The following is a 22387-nucleotide window of genomic DNA, read 5'->3' as shown; positions in this document are numbered from 1 at the left end:
CAGCAATTGTTAAAGTTAATCTTATAGCACTGCTTGGCTCACTCAACGTGATGCCTGCGGTTTTTTATTTAGCTAATTTTAGGTATACCAAATATTTCACAATAATTTGCCTCATTAGTAAAATGGGAACACTGTGGTCACAGATGAAGCATTGCCCTTCGAGAATGCAATGAGCTGAACAGTTTGCGTTGTTCCTCTATGACTGAGTGAGCACTTCTCCAATTCTATACGAACAGCCATCTGCTAAAGATACTGCTCCTGAATGACACTTTGGAAGACTTTAAGGCTTAATCTGTACTGGTGAGTGAAATATTTCCTTTTCTTCAATCATTTATATGAGTAAACATTATAATAATATATATTTTGATATGTATTTTAACTGGCAACAATTTGGGCTGTAGTGAGTACAATCACTTACTTGTCTGTCAATGGTTACAGACTTGCATCTGGTTAAAAAGCTGATATAAAATCATTGTGTTGTCATCCTCATGATAATCCTGAAGAAGGGCTCATGCCCGAAACATTGATTCTCCTGCTCCTTGGATGCTGCCTGACCTGCTGCGCTTTTCCAACAACACATTTTTCAGCTTATGATAATCCAGTTAGTTACACAGACAAATGTTATGTGACACTATGATATAGAGACAATTTATTGTGGACATTGTGGCAAAGAATCGTGGAATCCCTACAGTGTGGAAACAGGCCATTTGGCCCAACAAGTCCACACCTACCCTCTGAAGAGTAAATCACCCAGACCCATTCCCCTGCCCTATCACATTTCCCCTGACTAATGCACTTAACCTACATATCCCTGAACACTATGGCAATTTAGCATGGCCAATTCACCAGACCTGCTCATCTTTGGATTGTGGGTGGAAACCAGAGCACCTGGAGTAAACCCACGCAGGCACGCGGAGAATGTGCAAACTCCACACTGACAGTGACCTGAGACTGGAATCATACCTGGGTCCCTGGAGCTATGAGGCAGCAGTGCTAACCATTGAGCTACTGTGCCACCCAAAGTAAAGGACTTTTCCTGTTTCAAATGTTAGTAATGTCTGCATTACCTAAGAAATGATAGGAAAATAAGGACAACAGCAACTTTTTGAAATTGACTCTTATTAATTTCTGGGAGCACTTTTCTGTTTTTACTAAAGCACATTAGGAAAGTGGGAAACGCAGAACATAAGTGGCCAGTTAAAAGGAAGTTGACTCACCTTGCTTTGTTAATTGAAAAGCCTAATAAAAATAATTAATATCGATCATTGTACAATCAATAACCTATGCGTATGGATAATTGCACATGCAATTGCCTCAAGATTCTGAAAGGTTAATTGTAAAGAGGTATGTAATTTCTTTGAAAATAACAAGAAGCTGCTCTTTCTTTTAAACATTATTTTCTATGAGGGAAGTGGAACTACATCATGTGATGACAGCATACTTCATTTTATCTTGGAACAAATTCAATGACCAAAAAGCTAACGTTGCAATTTTAAAGATAGAATTAATAAGATAGCTTCCTGTCAAATACATTTATGTTGAAACAGCTTGAAAATGTCATTATTCCTTTTAATGAACAATGATTAAAAATGGTGTAATATCTGCCCCAACAGGTAAAGACTTTCAATCACTGAAATGGCTTAGTTTTATTCTCAATGGTAACAGAAAATGAACAAAAGGCTCAAGAGTTAGTGGTAAAATATCCACGGCATGGAATCAGGCCATTTGGCCCATTAAGTCCACACCAACTCTCTGAAGAGCATCCTACCCAAACCCACCCTCCCCACCCTATCCCCACATAATCCAACTAAACATTATGGGCAATTTAGCATGGCCAATCCGCCTAACCTGCACATCTTAGGACTGTGGGAGGAATCCAAAGCACCTGGAGAAAACCCATGTAGACATGGGAGAATTCCACACAGAGTTACCCAAGTGTAGAATTAAATCTGGGTCATGGGTGCTGCAGGCAGTAGTGCTAACCACTGAACCAGCGTGCCCCCAGCTTAAAACTTGTAAAAGTTCGTCACTTAAGGAACAAAGATTACTCTGGAAATATGCAAGGTGGAAGAGATTTCAATAATGTGATAAGAAATTTATTTTATTGTCTCAACCAGCATAGAAGTAAAAGGAAGACAACACAAATTCTCCCACTTTGGTGCACACAAAATGGAAGTCGGTTGCGCACCAATTTGGCGCAAACACCTCAATAACCTGAGTCACTTACCGTTCACCTCATCACACTGACAGCTGCATAATGGTAAAGAAGAAGTATGCTAGTGGTTGCCTGAAAACTTAGCAGTGAGCTGAGAACATTGTACTGGCAGCAAAGGGGTGCAGCTAGTCTTATGTCTATCCCTATTAAAGGTAAACTGATCCTCCTCAACACGTCTGTAACAATGTCTATCATATCAAGGTAAACTGTAACTGATTGCTAATGTGCAATTTACAATGTCATGTGAACACACTGTCAGGAGAATTATTCATTGTTTTTCATCTGCCCCAAAGTTATTTGCCCAAATAAAAATAATGTATTTTTTTCACATACTGTGCCTAGCCTTCGAAGGCAGGATTGAAGGAGTCAAGCCTCCCAAATAATGGCATGATGCCAGAAATGCTTATCTGAACTCAAAGGCGACTGTTGCAAGTGAATTTCTGCATGAGGGTACTTTTCTCTCATCACCACTGAAATACTTCCACAGAAGCCGGTATCCCATCACCAAGTCACCCTTTATTTACATGTGGATTCCTTGATACTGATGCAGCTCTCTCAGAGCCAGCTCTCAGAATGAACAGAACGTCTAGCACCCCTGTTTATATCTGTCAGCCAGGACCCCTGATTAGATCAGATTAACAGCCCCAACCAGGGAAGTCACATTCTAAGAGATCCACCTGTTTGACCTCGTTAAAATCACTACAAACCCTGTCACTTATCTATGGGCTACTATGCTGGGGAAGGCCAGAATTTGCACTATTTACCAGTTCGGCCTCTTTCTGCGGTGCATCCTCAGGAACTGCAATGGCTGACACTCCTCAAAAGTCATCACTTCGACGCTGGGCAGTTAACCTGTACTGAATTTGGGGGATGGGCGAAAGACATTCCAAAATTTCTGACCTCCCACCCTCTCTGTTACGAGGTTAATAGATGCGTTGAAACACGACAGGTTTGGAGGGTTTGAGCTAACTGAAAAGGCTGAATAGGCTGGGGCTGTTTGCCCTGATGCATCGGAGGCTGAGGGGGGATCTTACACAGGTTTATAAAATCTTGAGGGGCGTGGATAGAGTGAATAAACAAGGTCTTTTCCCTGGGTTGGAGGAAAGGCCTCATCAAGGAAATTAATGTGGTCTATCTTCTGTCAATCCAGTGTATGTCAGAAACTAAAAGACAACAACCCAACAATGAATGGCACAGCACACCAGGAAGCTAGAGGGCATAGGTTTAGGGTGAAAAGGAAAAGATTTGAAAAGGACCTAAGGGACAACTTTTTCACACAGAGGGTGGTGCGTGTATGGAATGAGCTGTCAGAGGAAGTGGTGGAGACCAGTACAATTACAACATTTAAAAGGCATCAAGTGCTGGCAAATGGGACTAACTTAATTTACAAAATCTGGCAAATGGGACTAACTTAATTTAGGGTATCTGGTTGGCATGGACGAGATGGACTGAAGGACCTGTATCCGTTCTGTACATCTTTATTACACTATGACTGTAAATGAGGAATTGTGAAATAATAAGTGGGGAAAAAAAACTGTTTTTGCTGGCTGGAAGACTGGCAGCAAAGTGCAATAGACCAGTGAGCCTGACTTCGGTGGTGAGCAAGTGGCTGGAGGGAATCCTGAGGGACAGGACATACATGTATTTGGAAAGGCAAAGACTGATTCAGGATAGTCAACATGGTTTTATGCGTGGGAAATCATGTCTCACAAATGATTGAGTTTTTTGAGGAAGTAACAAGAGGATTGATGAGGGCAGAGTGGTAGATTTGACCTATCTGGACTTCGGTAAGGTGTAGGACAAGGTTCTCCACAGGAGACTGGTTAGTAAGGTTAGATCTCATGGAATACAGGGAGAACTAGCCATTTGGATACAGAACTGGCTCAAAGGTAGAAGACAGAGGGTGGTGGTGGAGGGTTGTTTTTCAGACTGGAGGCCTGTGATCAGTGGAGTGCCACAAGGATCGGTGCTGGGTCCTCTACTTTTTGTCATTTACATAAATGATTTGGATGCGAACATAAGAGATACAGTTAGTAAGTTTGCAGATGACACCAAAATTGGAGGTGTAGTTGACAGTGAAGAGGGTTACCTCAGATTACAACAGGATCTGGACCATTGGACCAATGGGCTGAGAAGTGGCAGATGGAGTTTAATTCAGATAAATGCGAGGTGCTGCATTTTGGGAAAGCAAATCTTAGCAGGACTTATGCACTTAATGGTAAGGTCCTAGAAAGTGTTGCTGAACAAAGATACCTTGGAGTGCAGATTCATAGCTCCTTGAAAGTGAAGTCGCAGGTAGATAGGATAGTGAAGAAGGCGTTTGGAATGCTTTATTTTATTGGTCAGAGAATTGAGCGCAGGAGTTGGGAGGTCATGTTGCAGCTGTACAGGATATTGGTTAGGCCACTGTTGGAATATTGCATACAATTCTGGTCTCCTTCCTATCGGAAAGATGTTGTGCAACTTGAAAGGGTTCAGAAAATATTTACAAGGATGTTGCCAGGATTGGAGGATTTGAGCTAAAGGGAGAGGCTGAATGGGCTGGGAGGTTTTCCCTTGACCATCAGAGGTTGAGGGGTGACCTTACAGAGGTTTACAAAATTATGAGGGGCATGGATAGAGTAAATAGACAAAGTCTTTTCCCTGGGGTTGGGGAGTCCAGAACTAGAGGGTGAGAGGGGAAGTGGTGGAGGCTGGTACAATTTCAACATTTAAGAGGCATTTGGATGGGTATATGAATAGGAAGGGTTTGGAGGGATATGGGCTGGGTGCTGGCAGGTGGGACTAGATTGGGTTATAGTTCTTGCCTAATACCGTCAAAATTAGTCTTTCTCCAATTTAGAACTTCAACTTTTAGATCTGGTCTATCCTTTTCTGTCACTATTTTAAAATGAATAGAATTATGTTTGCTGGCCCCAAAGTGCTCCCCCACACACACCTCAGTCACCTGCCTTGCCTTATTTCATGTTAAATCAAGTCAAAATAATAATAAAAAGTAAAGATTGCTTTCCATGCTTCTCGCTGCACTGTAATTTATGGTATTTTTAAGCAAGACTGCAAATGGGAACCCTCTGACTGCGGTTTGTGGGCAAGCTGAGGCCAGCAGCTTTTTTTCTCACCAGTAGATTCCTTCTTTATAAAGAAATGCTGTTAAATTCTCCAGTTGTCTCCTCCTCCCACAACAACATCACGTGCACAATTAACAGCAAACCTGAGCATTCATTGGAGGAATCTTCATTTTGAAGCTTTTTTGGGAGCCTTTTTAATGATTTTGAATATTGTTATCCAGCTTTTGTATCTAAACAGCCTTAAGAATGAAAGATTTGTCATTTTCACAGGTTTCGGACATCTCAAATTCCTTAATTACTGCTAATGAAATCCTTCTAAAGTGTAATCACTGTTATAGTGTAGGACACATGGCTGACAACTGGTGCAAAATGCAACGCACAAACAGACTGCTGATGAAACCTCAGTGATAATTATTGGTGAAAACACTCAGGGAAATTCCACAACTTTTCTTTAACAGGTGTCATTGAATCTTTTTTTTTGCACACACCTACCACAATAAAACTATGAAAAAGATTCACAGTGCACAGTGTTTAAGGAAATTGAGGAGTCTACTTCGAAACAAATGGTTGAACAGGATTTCAGACATTTGGTCTTTATTTTGAATCAAAGCTATGAATTTACATCCTCATTAGTCTGTTTGTCTAAACTGAATCTTCCTTTCTGAGTTACCAACTACAGGATTCTTAGCCTCTGACCTGCTCTTGCAGTCACAGTATTTATATGGCTAGCACAGTTTAGTTTCTGGTCAACTGTGACCCCAGGATATTGATAATGGTGGATCCAATTATGTTAATGCCATTGAGCTATCAAGGGGTGATGGTTAGATTCCTTCTTGTTGGAGATGGTCATTGCCTGGCACTTGCATGGCATGAATGTTATTTGCCAGGGGTCTGCCCAAGCCTGGATATTGTCCAGATCTTTTTGCATTTGGATGTGGACTACTTCAGTATGTGAGGACTCATGAATGATGGTGAATGTCATATTGTCATCAATGAACGTCTCCACTTATGACTTCATGATGGAGTGAAGGTTGTTGATGAAGCACCTGAAGATGGTTGGACAATGAGATACTCTTGAAGAGGTGTCCTAGAGTTGAGATGACTAAATTCTAATAACTGCCATCCTTGAGCTTGGTATGACTTCAACCAGCAGATTGTTTTCCCCTGATTTCCATTGTCTCTAGTTCTGCTGGGGAACCCTGATGCCACACATGGTCAAATGTGGGCTTAGTATCAAGGGCAGTCATTCTCATCCACTTCTGGAGTTCAACTCTTCCATCCATTATCATCCATTAGTATGTCAGTAAAGTAGAGGAAGGTATCAACAAGGCTGTCAAGCAGTACTTGCTCAGCAATAATCTGCTCACTAACATTCAGTTTGTACAGTTCCACCAGGGCATTATTGAGTTCAGACATTGAATGACCCTGGTGGAACTGCACAATCTGAGTGTTAGTGAGCAGATTATTGTTAAGCAAGTGCTGCTTGATAGCCTTGTTGATGATACCTTCCACTACTTTACTGACATACTAATGGTTGATAACTGCCTGAATTGGATTTTTCCTGTTCTTTCTTTACTGGACATACTTGAGTAATTTTTCTTATTATTGAGTAAATGCCATTGTCCTCCTTCATATTTTTTTAATCTTGTCCATGGCAGTTCAATAAATGCTCTCCTCCCTAACAGTGGAGTGCATTTTCACCAGAGTGCAGCGCCAGTCCTGGGGATGTAAGATGAGATCCTGCTGACTACACCAAATAACTGTTGTAGATCTGATTCAACCTCTTCACCTTTCACCACCTTATTTTGCAGCTCTAGGGGCACCTATTACTTACATGTTCTTGGCATGTCATTTTGTGCACAGCGACATATATGCATGTCATCAGGATGCATCTTATGGCTACTCACTTCATTTTGATTTGCACTTACATTGAGACTGCCACTTTCCTGGTACTTCAAATTGCTTTCTTAGAATACACTCACTGGTTTCAGTGCTGAGTTACAGGCTGCCAGCCTCTGTAGATTGCGTAGGGAGAGGTGAGCAGCTCGTGATGGTGGGGAAAACTGATCAGGGTAGACTGATCAGGTGCCACACCAAGCCACATCAACATTACACCTATAGCACATGCCAACAGTTTATGTGACAACGTATTGCATGTGCACCAAGAAAATGGCAATGCGTGAAAGTCAAAAGGAAGCAGTCCTTAGAGAAGTGAAGAGGATTGTGCTCAAGAGGGGTACTGCCACAGTCAGTCAAAGAGTTGGTCTGATTCCTGTCCCAGCGGTTAGTGATGGTCAATCAGATGCTTGGTTCTACCAGAGTTGTAAGAGCTGCCTTCTCGCAGTCTGGGGTTTCAGCTACAGACAATCCTGAAGGTCAAGTGCGATCAATCCAGTGGTTACAGGTAGGTCAGTTGAGGTGCTGTGGAGACATAATTTCTGGGGTGAGTTGATCCTTCCTACAATGAGACAAAGAGGACACATTGAGTCCAATGGAAGTGGATGAAACAAGTTAACTGTGATGCAGGAGCAAGAGGGGTGGTGAGATATCCCGTGATGCAGTGGACAGAAGATGTGAGTAGTTTGGGTGAGAGCATTGAGTGGACATGATGCACGCAATAGTGAGAGCTATAGTTCAAGAATCTGGGTGAGAAAAATATGCGGGAACAAAGTTAGATTCAATGGTGGTCTGAGGTAGCAGAGTGAAAATGCTGGCAGTTACTTTGTGGTAAAGGATGGTTGATCTTCTTCCTGCACACCTTGATTGTTTTTTTAACTTGGGACACAGCACTGCCCTGTGGTACAATTTAAGTCCAAAGTGCTTAGTCTGCTTGTGAAACCTACTGAGGCAAGTAAAATGATTGACCACCTCTCCACCATTTCAAACATTCACTAGGCCCTAACCAACAAAGTGGGGAGTGAGCTTATCTTTTTTGATTTGGCTTGATATAATACTATCACATGTGCCTAGGTACAGTGAAAAGTTTTGTTTTGTATGCGGTACAGGCAGAACATACCATACAAAGATCATAGGATGATAGAACAGAGTGAGCAATTCAAAGTTACAGCTGCAAAGAATGTGCAATAAAAGCAAGATCAACATGAGATTTGAAACTTGAGAGTTTCAGTCTGAAGTCTAATAACAGCAGGGAAGGAATTGTTCTTGAACCCGTTGGTATGTGTGTTTAAACTTTTATATCTTCTGCCTGATGGAAGAGGTTGGGAGGTGTCTTTGATGATGTTGGCTGTGTTTCTGAGGCAGGGAGAAGCATAGATGGAATCAATGGGTTGAAGGTTGGCTTGTGTGATGGACTGGGCTTTGTCCACAACATTTTGCAGGGCCACATCTTCAACAATGAGGCTTGAATGCCACAGTGTGAGAGGTGGATCCTGCCTTGTAACATGTGAAATGATTTGCAGCTGATCTTTAAACTTAGTGGCAGAGGCATGTGGAGTGAATGTAACAAGTTCAGCCAAGTGGATCTCATGGAATATGAGTTATCTGATTGGAGCTGTTAATCTGGTCCAATCAGGGAGTCCTCACTGACAGATATGAACAGGCGTGTCAGGCATCCTGTTCACTCTGATAACTGGCTCTGAGGAAACTGGATCCATGCCTAGTACTATGTATGTATAAATAAAGGATAACTTGGTGACAGGATATCAGCCTCTATGGAGTTATTTTTGCAGTGGCAAATTCTTCCACCTTGCTGGCCATGTGATTTGCCAAGTACCCAAACGCTGTTGCATATTTAATAAAGTGAGAAGTGGAAAATTGATTGACAGAACTAGCTCCAGGCCAGGGAGGGCTCACACTCAATAAAACACTTTGACTAAAATATGGGAAAATCCCACCGTATGTTTCAAAGACAGACTGATGGAGTTAATGTGCTGATTAATTCCAAGTGTGATTCAATGCTGGAGCAGACTGAATCTTTTGCTACTGTTTCTATGTCCCTACATGCCACAAAATATACATCTTACTGTGACGTGACCAGCTACAGCTTTCAGTATTTTCTGTTTTCTCCACCAGAGGTTCAGGAGTGGTGTGAATCTGTCACTCACAAATTTATTTCATTCAGTACACCTTTGTGAGATACAACAAGAACACTAATTTTTAATCTGCTGTCATTTATATTCCATTTAGGCGAAGCATACTTCACCCAGTACATTGGTGGAATCTGCAGGTTGATGAATAGTCAGCACTTACGAGATTTTTACACACAAATCAGATCTGCGACTTTCTCGAAGAGAAATTACTTTAACTTTCCACGGGGATATTTCAATATCTCAAACTCGAAGAGAAAATGGTGAGTCATTTGGATTTTTCATTTTTAGCGTGAGCTTGTGCAATACTCCCATAAGTGGTAAGGATTACTCAAAATCTTTCTTTCTATCATTCATTTTTAACTCTTTGCCCTTTTCCTCCACCACCCCCTCCACCCTCATGGCTGAAGCATGTGATTGCCCTCCAATCTGTGCATGAAAAGTGCTGGAGATTAAGGCGACCCTTGACAACTGAGAACTAGAGTTTGATAACACCCAACTACAGACTCTTGTTACTTCAGCATCTACAAAGTCAGCCTGTCCCTGCCTGTGATCTAAAGATGAAGGAGAGAATAGTTGAGGATCATGGTGAGAGATAGCAACATCTCATATTTGATCCTCACACCACCACATACATATGAATCAGCATCCCAGCAAATGCAATGACAGCAACAAAATCAGTGAAATCCCTATTAAACATTGTCTCTATATGATTGCTAAGCATCTCTTAAGAAATGGAGATCAGAAAATCAAATAGCTGTACAGTGCCTCATAGAAACAACATTGAATTTTACCACAGAAACATCTGTTCAATACAACTAGTCTATGTTTTATTCCAACTTAGACAGTGGTCCTAACCCTATATGCCTCTTATATGAGGGTTCAAGAAAAATGATAACATTTTACTCTTACTGCACTACTCTGTCTATCTCTTGAAATAGTTTGTAGGTTTCAATGAGATAACATCTTATTCTTCAAAACTCTAAATTTGCCAATTTGCCAAATCTCTTCGTAGAACAGCCATGCCCTCTGTGAGCAAGTCTGGTGAACCTTCATTAGATTCCCTCTAATGCAATAACATCTTTCCTGAAATAAGGAGACCAAACCTGCATACACTGCTCTTAGTTCAGTATTATCAAGCTCCTGTACAATTCTAGCAATATGTCACTCCTCCTGTACTTAAATCTTCTTGTGATTAAAATTCCAGAAGCCTTCCTGGTAACTTGCGCATTTGCTTGTTTGCATTCAGTGACTTATTGACAAGGGTCCCATTGCATATTTACCTTTTCTAACTTTATAACCCATTCATCATTTTAGAAATATTCTTAAATCCGAACTTCCTACCAAAGTGGATAACCTCATGTTTTTTTGCATTATATTCAGTCTGCCTTGCTCTTGCCCAATCACTAAAGTATGTCCAAATCATCCTGAAAATATTTTATATTCCTTGCAACACAAATTCCTCCTTTGCTTTATGTCAATTGTGAAAATGTTTGATTTGGTTGCAACATCCAAATCTTTAAAATATATTGTGAATAACTGGATGGGGCCCAAGTCCTGATCCCTGTGATATCCCATTGGTCACAACCTGTCATTGGGAGAGTGGCCCATCAATCCATGCCAAGTGATTTAATATTGCTAAACAACCTCCTATGGAGGAATCTTACCAATAGCCTTCTGAAAATCCGAATATATTTCATCCATTGATTCTCCCCTTTATCAATTTTTTTTAGTAGCAATCTCAATAATTTAGCATGTTTGCCAAACATGATTTTCCATTCACAAATCCATGCTGACTCTGCTCAGCCTAATCATTACTATTTAACTGTCCATCTATCATGTCCTTTGTTTGATTTTAGATGTTCCCTTGCTCCTTTCTTAAATAGTTGCAACATTTTCAATCTTGCAATCATTCCAGAATCTAAGGAATTTTGGAAGATATTCAATATCTCAGTAGCCACCTAACACCCTGGGAGGTATGCTATAATATCCTGTGAATATAGATTTCAATTTGCCAATTTTAACCAGATCGCTGACTTCAAATTATTGCCTCTGAGCTTATTATATGAAAAATTCAGGAGTAATTTATGATTTCATCAACGGACAAAACATGACGCTCAGCATTTATCCTCTCTTGAATATTACTTTAGGGTAACTAGTCAACAGCAGTTTGTGACCCTTGCGAAATATTTTACTGTTATTTGCAAAATAAATTTGGGAAATTCTGGTAGGCAATGTAATGGAAACTTTTAATATGACGTCATTGAAAAATGTTTCACTGCTGTGTGTTCCTGCCTATATTCAATGATGAAATAATGATTTTTAAATATATAGGTGTATTAGTTTCTATGTATGTACATGATGCAATAATTTAGTTACAAATAAATAATTTTGAAATATATAATTATATGTAAAATGGTGCACATTTGTATTTCCTCTTTGGATTGGAATATCAGGGAGTCTGATTGCCTCTTAGGTGACTCTGCAGCCATCTATATAAATATTAACAACCTTTTATTTAAAGACAAATCATATGCACAGTCATGGACCTGCACTAGCTCAGAGTGACTCCTCTATCAGATGATTCGGAAAGTGGAGCAGTCCATGTTCAAATGCAACAAGATCTGAACATTATCCAAACTTAGGCTGACAAGTGACAAGTAACATTCACGTCATTCAAATAGCAGGTTATAGCCATCACCAATAAGAGATGATCTAATGTCTGTCCCTCGACATTCAATGGTGTTACCATCACTGAATTGTCCACTATCCAACATCCTAGGGTTACCATTGACCATAAACTGAACTAGGTTCACTACAAAACCTAAGTGGCTACAACAGCAGATCAGAAGCTAGGGATACTGCAGTGATTAAGTCACTTCCTGATTTGCCCAAAACTATCCACCATCTACAAGGCACAAGTCAGGAATGTAATGGAATACTCCCTACTTGCCTGGATGGGTGCAGCTCCAACACCATTCAAGATGCTTGACACCATCCAGGATAAAGCAGCTCACATGACTATCACCACATCCACAAGCATTCACTCCCTCCAGCACTAATGGTCAGCAGCTGCAATGTGTGCAATTTACAAGATGCATGGCAGAAATCTACCAAATTTCCTTGGACAACAAACCCATGGCCACTTCTATCCAGAAAGTCAAGGGCAGCAGATACATGGGAACACCACCACCTACAAATTCCTCTCCAAGCCACCCACTATTCACGGTTGCTGAGTCAAAATCCTGGAATTCCCATTATCAGGGCAATGTGAGTCTAAGCACAGCTCGCGGACTGCAGCGATGCAAGAATGTGCTTAACCACCACCTTCTCAACATCAACTTGGGACATGCAATAAATGTTGGCCAGCCAACAATGCCCCTGTCCTACAAGTGAATAAGAAAAGCTCTGCAGCTCACTCTTATTTGTAAAATCTTAGATCAGAATTACATTATGATCTCCAAGACCCTTTAACCCCTGTTAACCCTTTACTCTAAAATATGTAGAAATAGTTTATGTATATATAAATAAATAACTACTTCCACATCTTCTGGAGTAAAGGGTTAACAGGGATTAAAGGGACTAAGAGATCATAATGTAATTCTAAATATATATAGAATCAGCACACAGAGTTTTCTGAAGCCTGGTATTTCCTTTTATTAGAGTCTTTAAGTTGAATTTCCCCAGCTCTGAAATGATGTGGTCAAAAGTGTGTCCGTTTTGAATGGTGAGTTGAGAACTCCACTTGTGAGTACCCAATCTCTTCTCATTTAGATGCACTTTCCTTCTCTCCCACATGATTGAGAGAAACCCCAGACTGAGGTGGTTCTAAACATGAAAGTCAGAGTGGGTACCTGAAGGTTCCAACTTATCATTTGTTCCTCAAGGCCTCCATCTCAGCCAAAACTTCCCAATATCTCCTTTGGCAGAGATTGCCTACATGCCCAGTCCATGGAAGTTGGCATTGGATATGCACCATATTGAGCACATCACCAGGGCACATCTCTAACTCATTTAGTTTAGTTATCCACTTCACTTGAGCATTTTTTTAAAAAATACTTTTATTGAAAAAAATTCTTCTTTACAAAATTATAAAGTAACAAAAATATGAAAATATAACTTTATCACAACATAAACAACAACAATAAACAATAAACTAACTACTATACTACTCCACAAAAAAAAACTCTCAACTACACTCATTCCACATCAATAAATAAACAAGTAAATAAATAACACTGCTCAGCGTAACAAGACCTCAGCTCTCAACCTTCAAGAGCATCAATTTTTAAACCCACGTTTGCTTGAAATTCTTCCTATTAGGACATTAGGCTTATTAAGCCAAACCACCATGTCTAGACAAAAGCTCTAATTAAAATGGTGGACAGATCTGCTTTCAAATAATTCAAAAATGGCTGCCATGTCTTATAAAAATTGTCCATTTTCTGGTGCACCATATTTATCAAGCCATAGAGGTGTACAGTATGGAAACAGACCCTTCGGTCCAACCCGTCCATGCCAACTAGATATCCCAACTCAATCTAGTCCCACTTGCCAGTACCGGCCCATATCCCTCCAAACCTTTCCTATTCATATACCCATCCAAATGCCTCTTAAATATTGCAATTGTACCAGCCTCCACCACATCCTCTGGCAGCTCATTCCATTCGCATACCACCCTCTGTATGAAAAAGTTGCCCCTTAGGTCTCTTTTATATCTTTCCCCTCTCACCCTAAACCTATGCCCTCTAGTTCTGGACTCCCCAACCCCAGGGAAAGGACTTTGTCTATTTATCCTATCCATGACCTTCATAATTTTATAAACCTCTATAAGGTCACCCCTCAGCCTCCGACGCTCCAGGGAAAACAAATCCAGCCTGTTCAGCCTCTCCGTATAGCTCAGATCCTCCAACCCTGGCAACATCCTTGTAAATCTTTTCTGAATTCTTTCAAGTTTCACAACATCTTTCCGATAGGAAGGAAACCAGAATTGCATGCAATATTCCAACAGTAGCCGAACCAATGTCCTGTACTGCTGCAACATAACCTCCCAACTCCTGTACTCAATACTCTGACCAATAAAGGAAAGCATACCAAATGCCTTCTTCACTATCCTATCTACCTGTGACTCCACTTTCAAGGAGCTATGAACCTGCACTCCAAGGTCTCATTGCTCCGCAACACTCTCTAGGACCTTACCATTAAGTGTATAAGTCCTGCTAAGATTTGCTTTCTCAAAATGCAGCACCTCACATTTATCTAAATTAAATTCTATCTGCCACTTCTCGACCCATTGACCCATCTGAACGAGATCCTGTTGTAATCTGATGTAACCCTCTTCACTTTCCACTACACCTCCAATTTTGATGTCATCTGCAAACTTACTAACTGTACCTCTTATGTTCGCATCCAAATCATTTATGTAAATAACAATAAGTAGAGGACCCAGTACTGATGCTTGTGACACTCCACTGGTCACAGGTCTCCAGTCTGAAAAACAACCCTCCACCACCACCACCTTTGAGCCAGCTCTATATCCAAATGTCTAGTTCTCCCTGTATTCCATGAGATCTAACCTTGTTAATCAATCTCCCATGGGGAACCTTGTCAAATGCCTTACTGAAGTCCATATAGATCACATCTACCGCTCTGCCCTCATCAATCCTCTTTGTTACTTCTTCAAAAAAAACTCAATCAAGTCATGTATTTCATAATTAAATTATGCCACCCCGGAGGGTTCTCAGACACCCTACACATCAGAACGTTCTTCCTTGCACATAAAAGTGAGGATGCTTAAAAGCTTTCTCCTATGTACATCTAAGGGAGATAAATTCAGCAAACCCAGGAGAAGCGAAAATGGATCCATCTTGACTTCAATCCCCTAGACCCTCTCTATCACTTCTACGTTTTGATGGCTACTGACACCTTTCATTCCAAAGCTGAGGCCAGGGCACTCTGCATGCAGGAACAACCACTCAGCTCTTGGAGTTGTGCATCTCAAGGCTCCTCATTTGCTCTCTTAGTTCCCATTCATTTTGTGCCTACTCAGATGCTGATATCATCTCTGTTTTGCCTTTTTGTGCTTTGCTACCTCATTCAGAACTTAATGTTGCGAAATATTTCTGCATTGTCCTGCAGTTCAGTGCAGGCACAAGGTTAGGCTGCTTGTCATGGATGTCAGCAATGATCAGTCAAAGGAGTTGATATGTTACTGTGCAATGTCAATCTCACACCTGCACCATGTGCCAGCAGTGTACCCAACATACACATCAAATGTTCAACTAACAGCCACTTCTCATGGTCTAAGGGGTAGTTTTCAGTTAGGTCAAGGAGGACTGTTGTCAGTTGGTGGTCCTGCCTTAATCAGCTATGTCCTATGTCAACTCAGGGGCTTAGACACGGTCAACCGGCTGCTTGGGATGGTTCGGGTCAAGAGTTCTGCTGTCCAGGGACTGGACCACCTTCCGTCCTACAGGCCCAGCACAAACAGTACAGGGATTTGCTGAAGGTCAGATGGGGAACTGCATGGAGACTAGTAAGGGGCCCGACCATTGATCAGTTGGAGGTACCCATCCAAGAAGGTTGAGGCGTGTGCTATCAGGTCCATTACTGTAATGAGTCTAGATTAGTGTGGTGCTGGAAAAGTACAGCAGTTCCGGCATTTTTACCATTATTGTAATGAGCATGTTGAGGAAGTCAGTTGTAGATATTGGAAGCAGCATAATGGGGTGCAGACGAGACAATAAATGTGAAGGAGTGTGACAAAAGGCAAATGCCCCTTTGACGATTGCCTGTGAATACTTCAGCTTCAGACATGACTATTTTCAATCTGTAATGACCAGTAACATGCTAAAGATTTCTGGTGACCAGGATATTTTCAAAAGACAAATAATCTCTGTTTATTTTCAGAGCAAATACAGCCTTTCTTGCTGTTTTGTCAAAATTCTTTTTGTTTTTGCTGTTGTTCAAAAAAAGCTAACATTTTCAAACATTTGAAGTCTTTCCAGCATGTGATGTTCCTACACTGAACAGTGAGAAGATGTTATGCCACACTGTGTGACAAAGAAAGACTATCACAGCCTTGGAGTAAAAAATGAGGTCTGCAGATGCTGGAGATCACAGCTGCAAATGTGTTGCTGGTCAAAGCACAGCAGGCCAGGCAGCATCTCAGGAATAGAGAATTCGACGTTTCGAGCATAAGCCCTTCCTGATGAAGGGCTTATGCTCGAAACGTCGAATTCTCTATTCCTGAGATGCTGCCTGGCCTGCTGAGCTTTGACCAGCAACACATTTGCAGCTACCACAGCCTTAGATAGAGTTCTAACACAGCACGAAGGATGGATAGTCTGTGGAACTTGGTTGTTATTGCAGTTATAATGACTGTCAGCCAAAGAGGTGACGATATAAAATGACAGTACATTTACGAATGGGAGCTTATGTTTGCAATGAAGTATCCCTGTGCCACCTATGCACCCTCAAAAGCTCTTCATATTCATTCCCCTCCCACTATATACAATGTGACGGGCAGTTTCAGGCTGTAATTGACCAAGTGCACCACAGAGATTTAAACATGGTGTCAGCCCCAGAAATCACTGGAGATTCCAGTAATGGCAATTACGTCCGGTGTTGGCGAGTGCATGATAGCAGAAGTGGCCGGGCGGGGGGAGTGTGTAATAGAGGCAATGGTATATACTTAACTGCATGAGAAAACATATTAGGGCTCATGAACAGAACCACCCAGAAAGTAACATTTAGCCAATTTTTCTAAAATTCAGCCATGTCTATGTTCTATGTGTGACAACTTTATGAATCATGAGCAGAAATTTTAACAGAAAAGTATTATATTTGTACACAGAAAATGATTAATAACACCAACTTCCTGTTTTGATTTATTTTAATTTTCCTTAGGTCAAAGCAACATCAGCTTCAGCACTAATTTTACTGTGCTTCCTCTTTCTACTCAAAATTGTTGTACCGCTCACACCCAGATGGATTCCCAGAAGCCTCCCATGTGATGTGAGTATAGGGAATAACGGCTCCTCTATTCAAGTAGACTGCAGAAGCAACCGGCTTCAAAATATACCAGCAAATATTCCTGCAAATACAACAAGTCTAAATCTGGCAGATAATCAGATTTCATACATTTCCAGTCACCATTTCTCCAACTTACAAAACCTAACCAAATTAGATTTGAGTTGGAACCTTTCACCTGGGAAGAGCATGGTTATTGCAAATGACAGCTTCTCCTCCCTGAGAAATCTACAAGAGTTATACCTGGATCAAAACCACCTCGATAAAATCCCTAAGAAACTCTCACTTAGTTTACAACTACTCAGCCTCAATGGCAGTAAGATTCTCAATGTAACAAAAGAGGACCTACCCGATCTGTCAAACATAGAAACACTTCACTTGTCACAAAACTGTTACTATCACAATCCGTGCAATGTGTCCAATCATATAGGTGATGGGGCATTTTCAAGTGGCAACAAACTGAAAACTCTATCGCTTGGCTCAAATAATTTAACCTCGGTTCCTCGAAAACTGCCAGAAACATTAAGTTCATTATATCTCCATAAAAACAAGATTCAAATTATAAACCATGATGATTTTGAACATCTGATTGATCTGGAATACCTTGACTTATCTCAAAACTGTCCCAGATGTTTTAATGCTCCATTCCCATGTGAACCCTGCCCTGGAGATAGCTCCATGCACATCCATCTCTACGCTTTTCAAAGGCTTTCAAAGTTACAGACATTAATTCTTTCCAGCAACAGCCTCCATAAAATACAAAGTGACTGGTTTCAGAATTGTACAAACTTGAAGGTTTTACATCTTCAAATGAATTTTTTGATTGATGAAATTGCTACTGGAGACTTTTTAAACTACCTACCCAGGCTAGAAGAACTAGACTTGTCATTCAACTATAAAATAACTCGATATCTCAAAAACATAAATCTCTCAAGAAACTTTTCCAAATTAGTTGCTTTGAGAGAATTAATTATTAAAGGTTATGTTTTCAAACAACTCGAATCCCAGGATCTGAAACCATTGTACGTTCTTAACAATCTTACTGTTCTCAACCTTGGAACAAATTTCATTAAGCAGGCAAACTTGACAATCATCCAAAAATCTACATCACTAAAGATAGTAGATCTTTCAGAAAATAGAATATCACCTCCATCAGTCAACAGAAATCTTCTACATGATTCTACATATAAAGATAAACCTCTCCCATTTGTAGAGTCGAGTTTAAACAAGCCAAATTTACTGCCAGGATATACCCATCTTGGATATGAATCCCTTAATGATGATGATAACAATATCCTGGGACCAAAGATGCAGTGGGCTTGTCATTCGTATGGGATGACATTGGATTTGAGTTTGAATAATATTTTCTTCATTAGCCCAAAGCAGTTTAAAGGCTTTGAGAAAATAAGGTGCCTGAATTTGTCAGCAAATGCAATTGGGCAAGCTTTAAATGGGACTGAGTTTGCTTCCTTGCCAAATTTGAAATATTTAGATCTTTCTTATAATCGACTTGATCCAGCTTATGATAATGCTTTTAAAGAACTGTGGCAACTGGAAGTGTTGGACTTAAGTCACAACCCGCACTATTTTATCGTTGAGGGTGTGACACATAAAATGGGATTTATTGAAAACCTTAAATATTTGAAAGTGTTAAATTTAAGCAACAATGGTATCTTCACCTTAACAGAGAAAGGATTAAACAGTGCCTCTTTGGAAGTTTTGAAATTCCATGGAAATCGGTTGGATATTTTGTGGAAGAAGGAGGATTGTAGATATATAAACTTATTTAAAAATCTAACAAATTTGACCTATCTTGATTTATCTTACAATCAACTTGAGCACATCCCATCTGAAATCTATGAAAATTTACCACGTAAATTATCATACTTGTCTTTGAGCCATAACAAACTAAAAATGTTTAATTGGGATGAACTTCACTTATCGAAGAACTTGCTGACTTTAGATCTGAGCCACAATTACTTAACCATTGTCCCTGATAGGCTGTATAATTGCACCAAGTCCCTCCAAAAACTGTTGCTGAAAGATAATAAAATCATTCAACTTCCCATAAGTTTCTTTACATCAGCAAACAGAGTAAAGTATCTTGATTTAAGTTATAACGAAATTAAAATATTGCAGCAGACAGTTTTTCCAACAAGTGAACAACTTTTCTTGGAAGTTCTGGTTTTAAAAGGGAATCCATTTTATTGCATTTGTGAACTTGTGCCATTTATTGCTTGGATTAATACATGCGATCTGGACATTCCTCAGTTGGCCACTGATGTTACCTGTGAATCTCCTGAAAGTCATCGAGGACAAAGCATTATTCTCCTTGATCAGCACACATGCGCAATGAATGATCTTGCAGCTTCACTAAGTTTGGCTTCTGCCATCATCATTTTTTGCACATTGTTTATGGCATTGACCCATCATTTGTTTTATTGGGATGTATGGTACTTGTACAACTTATGCACTTCTAAGCTGAACCAGTATCAGTATCGCACTCTTAAAGTACAGAGCTGCTCCTATGATGCATTCATTGCTTATGACACTTCAGATCTGGCTGTGACAGATTGGGTTGTCAATGAATTATTGGTTCATTTGGAAGATAAAGGTGAAAGGCAATTTTGCCTCTGTTTGGAAGAGAGAGATTGGGAATTAGGAATGCCTGTTGTCGAGAATCTTTCTCAAAGCATTCACAAAAGCAAAAAGACCGTGTTCTTGCTCACAAGGAAGTATGTCAAGACTGGAACTTTCAAAACAGCCTTTTACATGGCTCACCAAAGACTAATGGATAAAAATGAAGATGTGATCGTGTTGATCCTGCTGGAACCTGTTTTAATAAACTCAAAATATCTGAAATTAAGGAAGAGGTTATGTCGCAGCTCTGTGTTACATTGGCCTAAAAATCCTAATTCTGAAGACTTTTTCTGGCAATGCTTAAGAAATGCGATAACAGCAAACAATAAGTCAAGATACAATACAATTGCAGAATTCACTTGACTCCATTTAAGCCATCTTATCTTTTTTTACACTGCATGATGCCCGATATGTGATCACATGGGCTACAAACTCCAATGTACTTGCTTGGCCATTCATTCTCAAGTATGGCTTGATCACTTAAGCTTAATTTCTTTTATGGAACTACGGTAAACTGAAGACAAAGAAGAAGTCTAAAATTCTCGTCTCCCTTTTTGATAATACGCTGTCAAATGTTTTCCTCCTGCTACTACTTTTGCTGTGAGGTGTTCAGGAATTTGTTTCAGTGTGCGTAATATTAAACGTTCCTCTTCTAAGTGAACTGATCAAACCACTTCTCCATCTGATCATTCACAACGTGCATATTATACATTTCCACCCTCACCCACCCATCATCATAAAATATATATTGTCCTTTAAGAGTACCAGTTAATCCTTCAATTTCCTCACTTGGACACTACACTTCTCCCATGCCTGTAACATCAGCAACTCCACACTTTTGATTTAAATGTCCTTCAAAACACATCATCAAATCACAATCTCACATTACCAAATATTGCTCACCTGCATTATTCCCCTTCTCTCTAAATTAATGCCACAACATCATCAATTCCACCTTCTTCAACTTGCCTCAGTTTCTCTCCTGGTTCCTTCACATCTGTTGTGTCATTGGAATTACTTCTCTCCTGGCTGCATTTTCGGTTGTAACATCCTTGTTACCCTCTTCACCATTTACATTCAATCTCTTAAAACATGGAGTCAATTTCCACATGCATGTTAGAGATGCTTGTTATTTAAATTTACTCTCTCCAACAATAATACTTGTTTGTCCAACAACTATCCTGCATAAGATTCTGGATGAGCCATACTTAGCAGAAGTTTAATGTCAACAAAACTAAAGAGATTTTATAGAGATTCCAAAGCAGCTATAATTTACTCCATCAATCTCCCCAGCATCTACCATAGACTGAATACCAATTTATAGGATTTTCTGTTGGGCACCATTTGCAGCTCCCTCTTCCACATTTCAATTTAAGGGAAGCAGGTTGCCCATTTCTGTTCCTGTCAGTCAATAAAATTTAAGTTCCTAATTATGTGATCTTGAATCTAGGTTCTTTTGACCCACTTCTTGCTGTCCTTCATGCTTTCTCCTCTCATGTCCTTTGTCACTTCTTTGCAATGGAACTCTGACCCATGTTCTCACTCTTCACTAGTTATCAACAGAGGAAACTATATAATTAACAATATACTATAATAGTCATTCAATACTTTAAAACTTTGCCTATTATTCTGTAAGACAAGGCAAAATTATATTCATAACACATTGTCAATTTAAAATAGTTAAGAACACGCTATTTCTGAAAATATTTACATTCTTTTGTTTGAGGGAAGAAGTGTTCTGTTTTATTTTTTACAGTAAGTCTGCTGTGCTCCTTTGTTTACTGTATGGTGCCACAATAAACTATTTTTGCCTTTTTTAAAGATATCCAAAGTTTCATTTGAATTTAATATTAAGCCAGCAAACCTGGTCAGGTCCTAATTTTCAAGTTAATAACCAGCATGACTTTTATGTAAGCAGTGCCTGCTGGTGGTCTTTAGAGGTAATTACAAGAGTGTTTCCAGGACAGCTTGACCCTGTATTCATCAAAGTAATGATAGCTTCTAAACAAACTCTTCACACATGTTATTACACATCCCCGTTCCAGATGGGATTGCAACCCCATCATAAAACTGGTCCTTTTTCTCAAAGTTACTGCACCCTTGATTTTTTTTCAGAGGGGTCTTAAATCAGCCCAGCCTCCAAAATGGTTGAGTTAATGCAGAGATGAATGATTTATTGGGGCCCATTTTGTGTACCCCTAAACAAATGATACCTCAGGCCAAAGGCTTTCATCTTTTAGAAATAACTTGTATAATGAAAGAGGAATGGCCAGTCCTGGCAACCGAGGTTTTTTAGTTCATTTGCAGCAGGGGCTGTGTGAAACAAGCTGTTGGACTTCTCTCTCTCTTGGCAAACTGTAAGCCTTTGCTTGATTTTACCTTTTGTA

At 40.0% G+C, this 22387-nt stretch overlaps 1 protein-coding gene across 2 annotated transcripts; it reads left to right on the top strand.

The window, feature by feature from the left end:
- Positions 1-205: 205 nt before the first annotated feature.
- Positions 206-21644, top strand: LOC132821007 (toll-like receptor 7). Of its 2 annotated transcripts, XM_060833475.1 has the most exons (4): positions 206-300; positions 9430-9592; positions 17238-18479; positions 19308-21644. In XM_060833475.1, exons 2-4 carry the CDS (start codon positions 9590-9592, stop codon positions 20361-20363), a joined length of 2301 nt encoding a protein of 766 aa, XP_060689458.1. In that variant the 5' UTR covers positions 206-300; positions 9430-9589; the 3' UTR covers positions 20364-21644. The 2 variants fall into 2 exon arrangements, with proteins under 2 accessions (XP_060689458.1, XP_060689457.1); XM_060833474.1 differs by having other exon boundaries at positions 17238-21644.
- Positions 21645-22387: the final 743 nt, after the last annotated feature.

Source organism: Hemiscyllium ocellatum, chromosome 12 (genome assembly GCF_020745735.1).
Source record: "Hemiscyllium ocellatum isolate sHemOce1 chromosome 12, sHemOce1.pat.X.cur, whole genome shotgun sequence".
In the NCBI taxonomy this organism is placed as follows: domain Eukaryota; kingdom Metazoa; phylum Chordata; class Chondrichthyes; order Orectolobiformes; family Hemiscylliidae; genus Hemiscyllium; species Hemiscyllium ocellatum.
The sequence above is the reverse complement of the archived record's forward strand: the minus strand, read 5'-3'. Positions and strand labels throughout refer to the sequence as shown.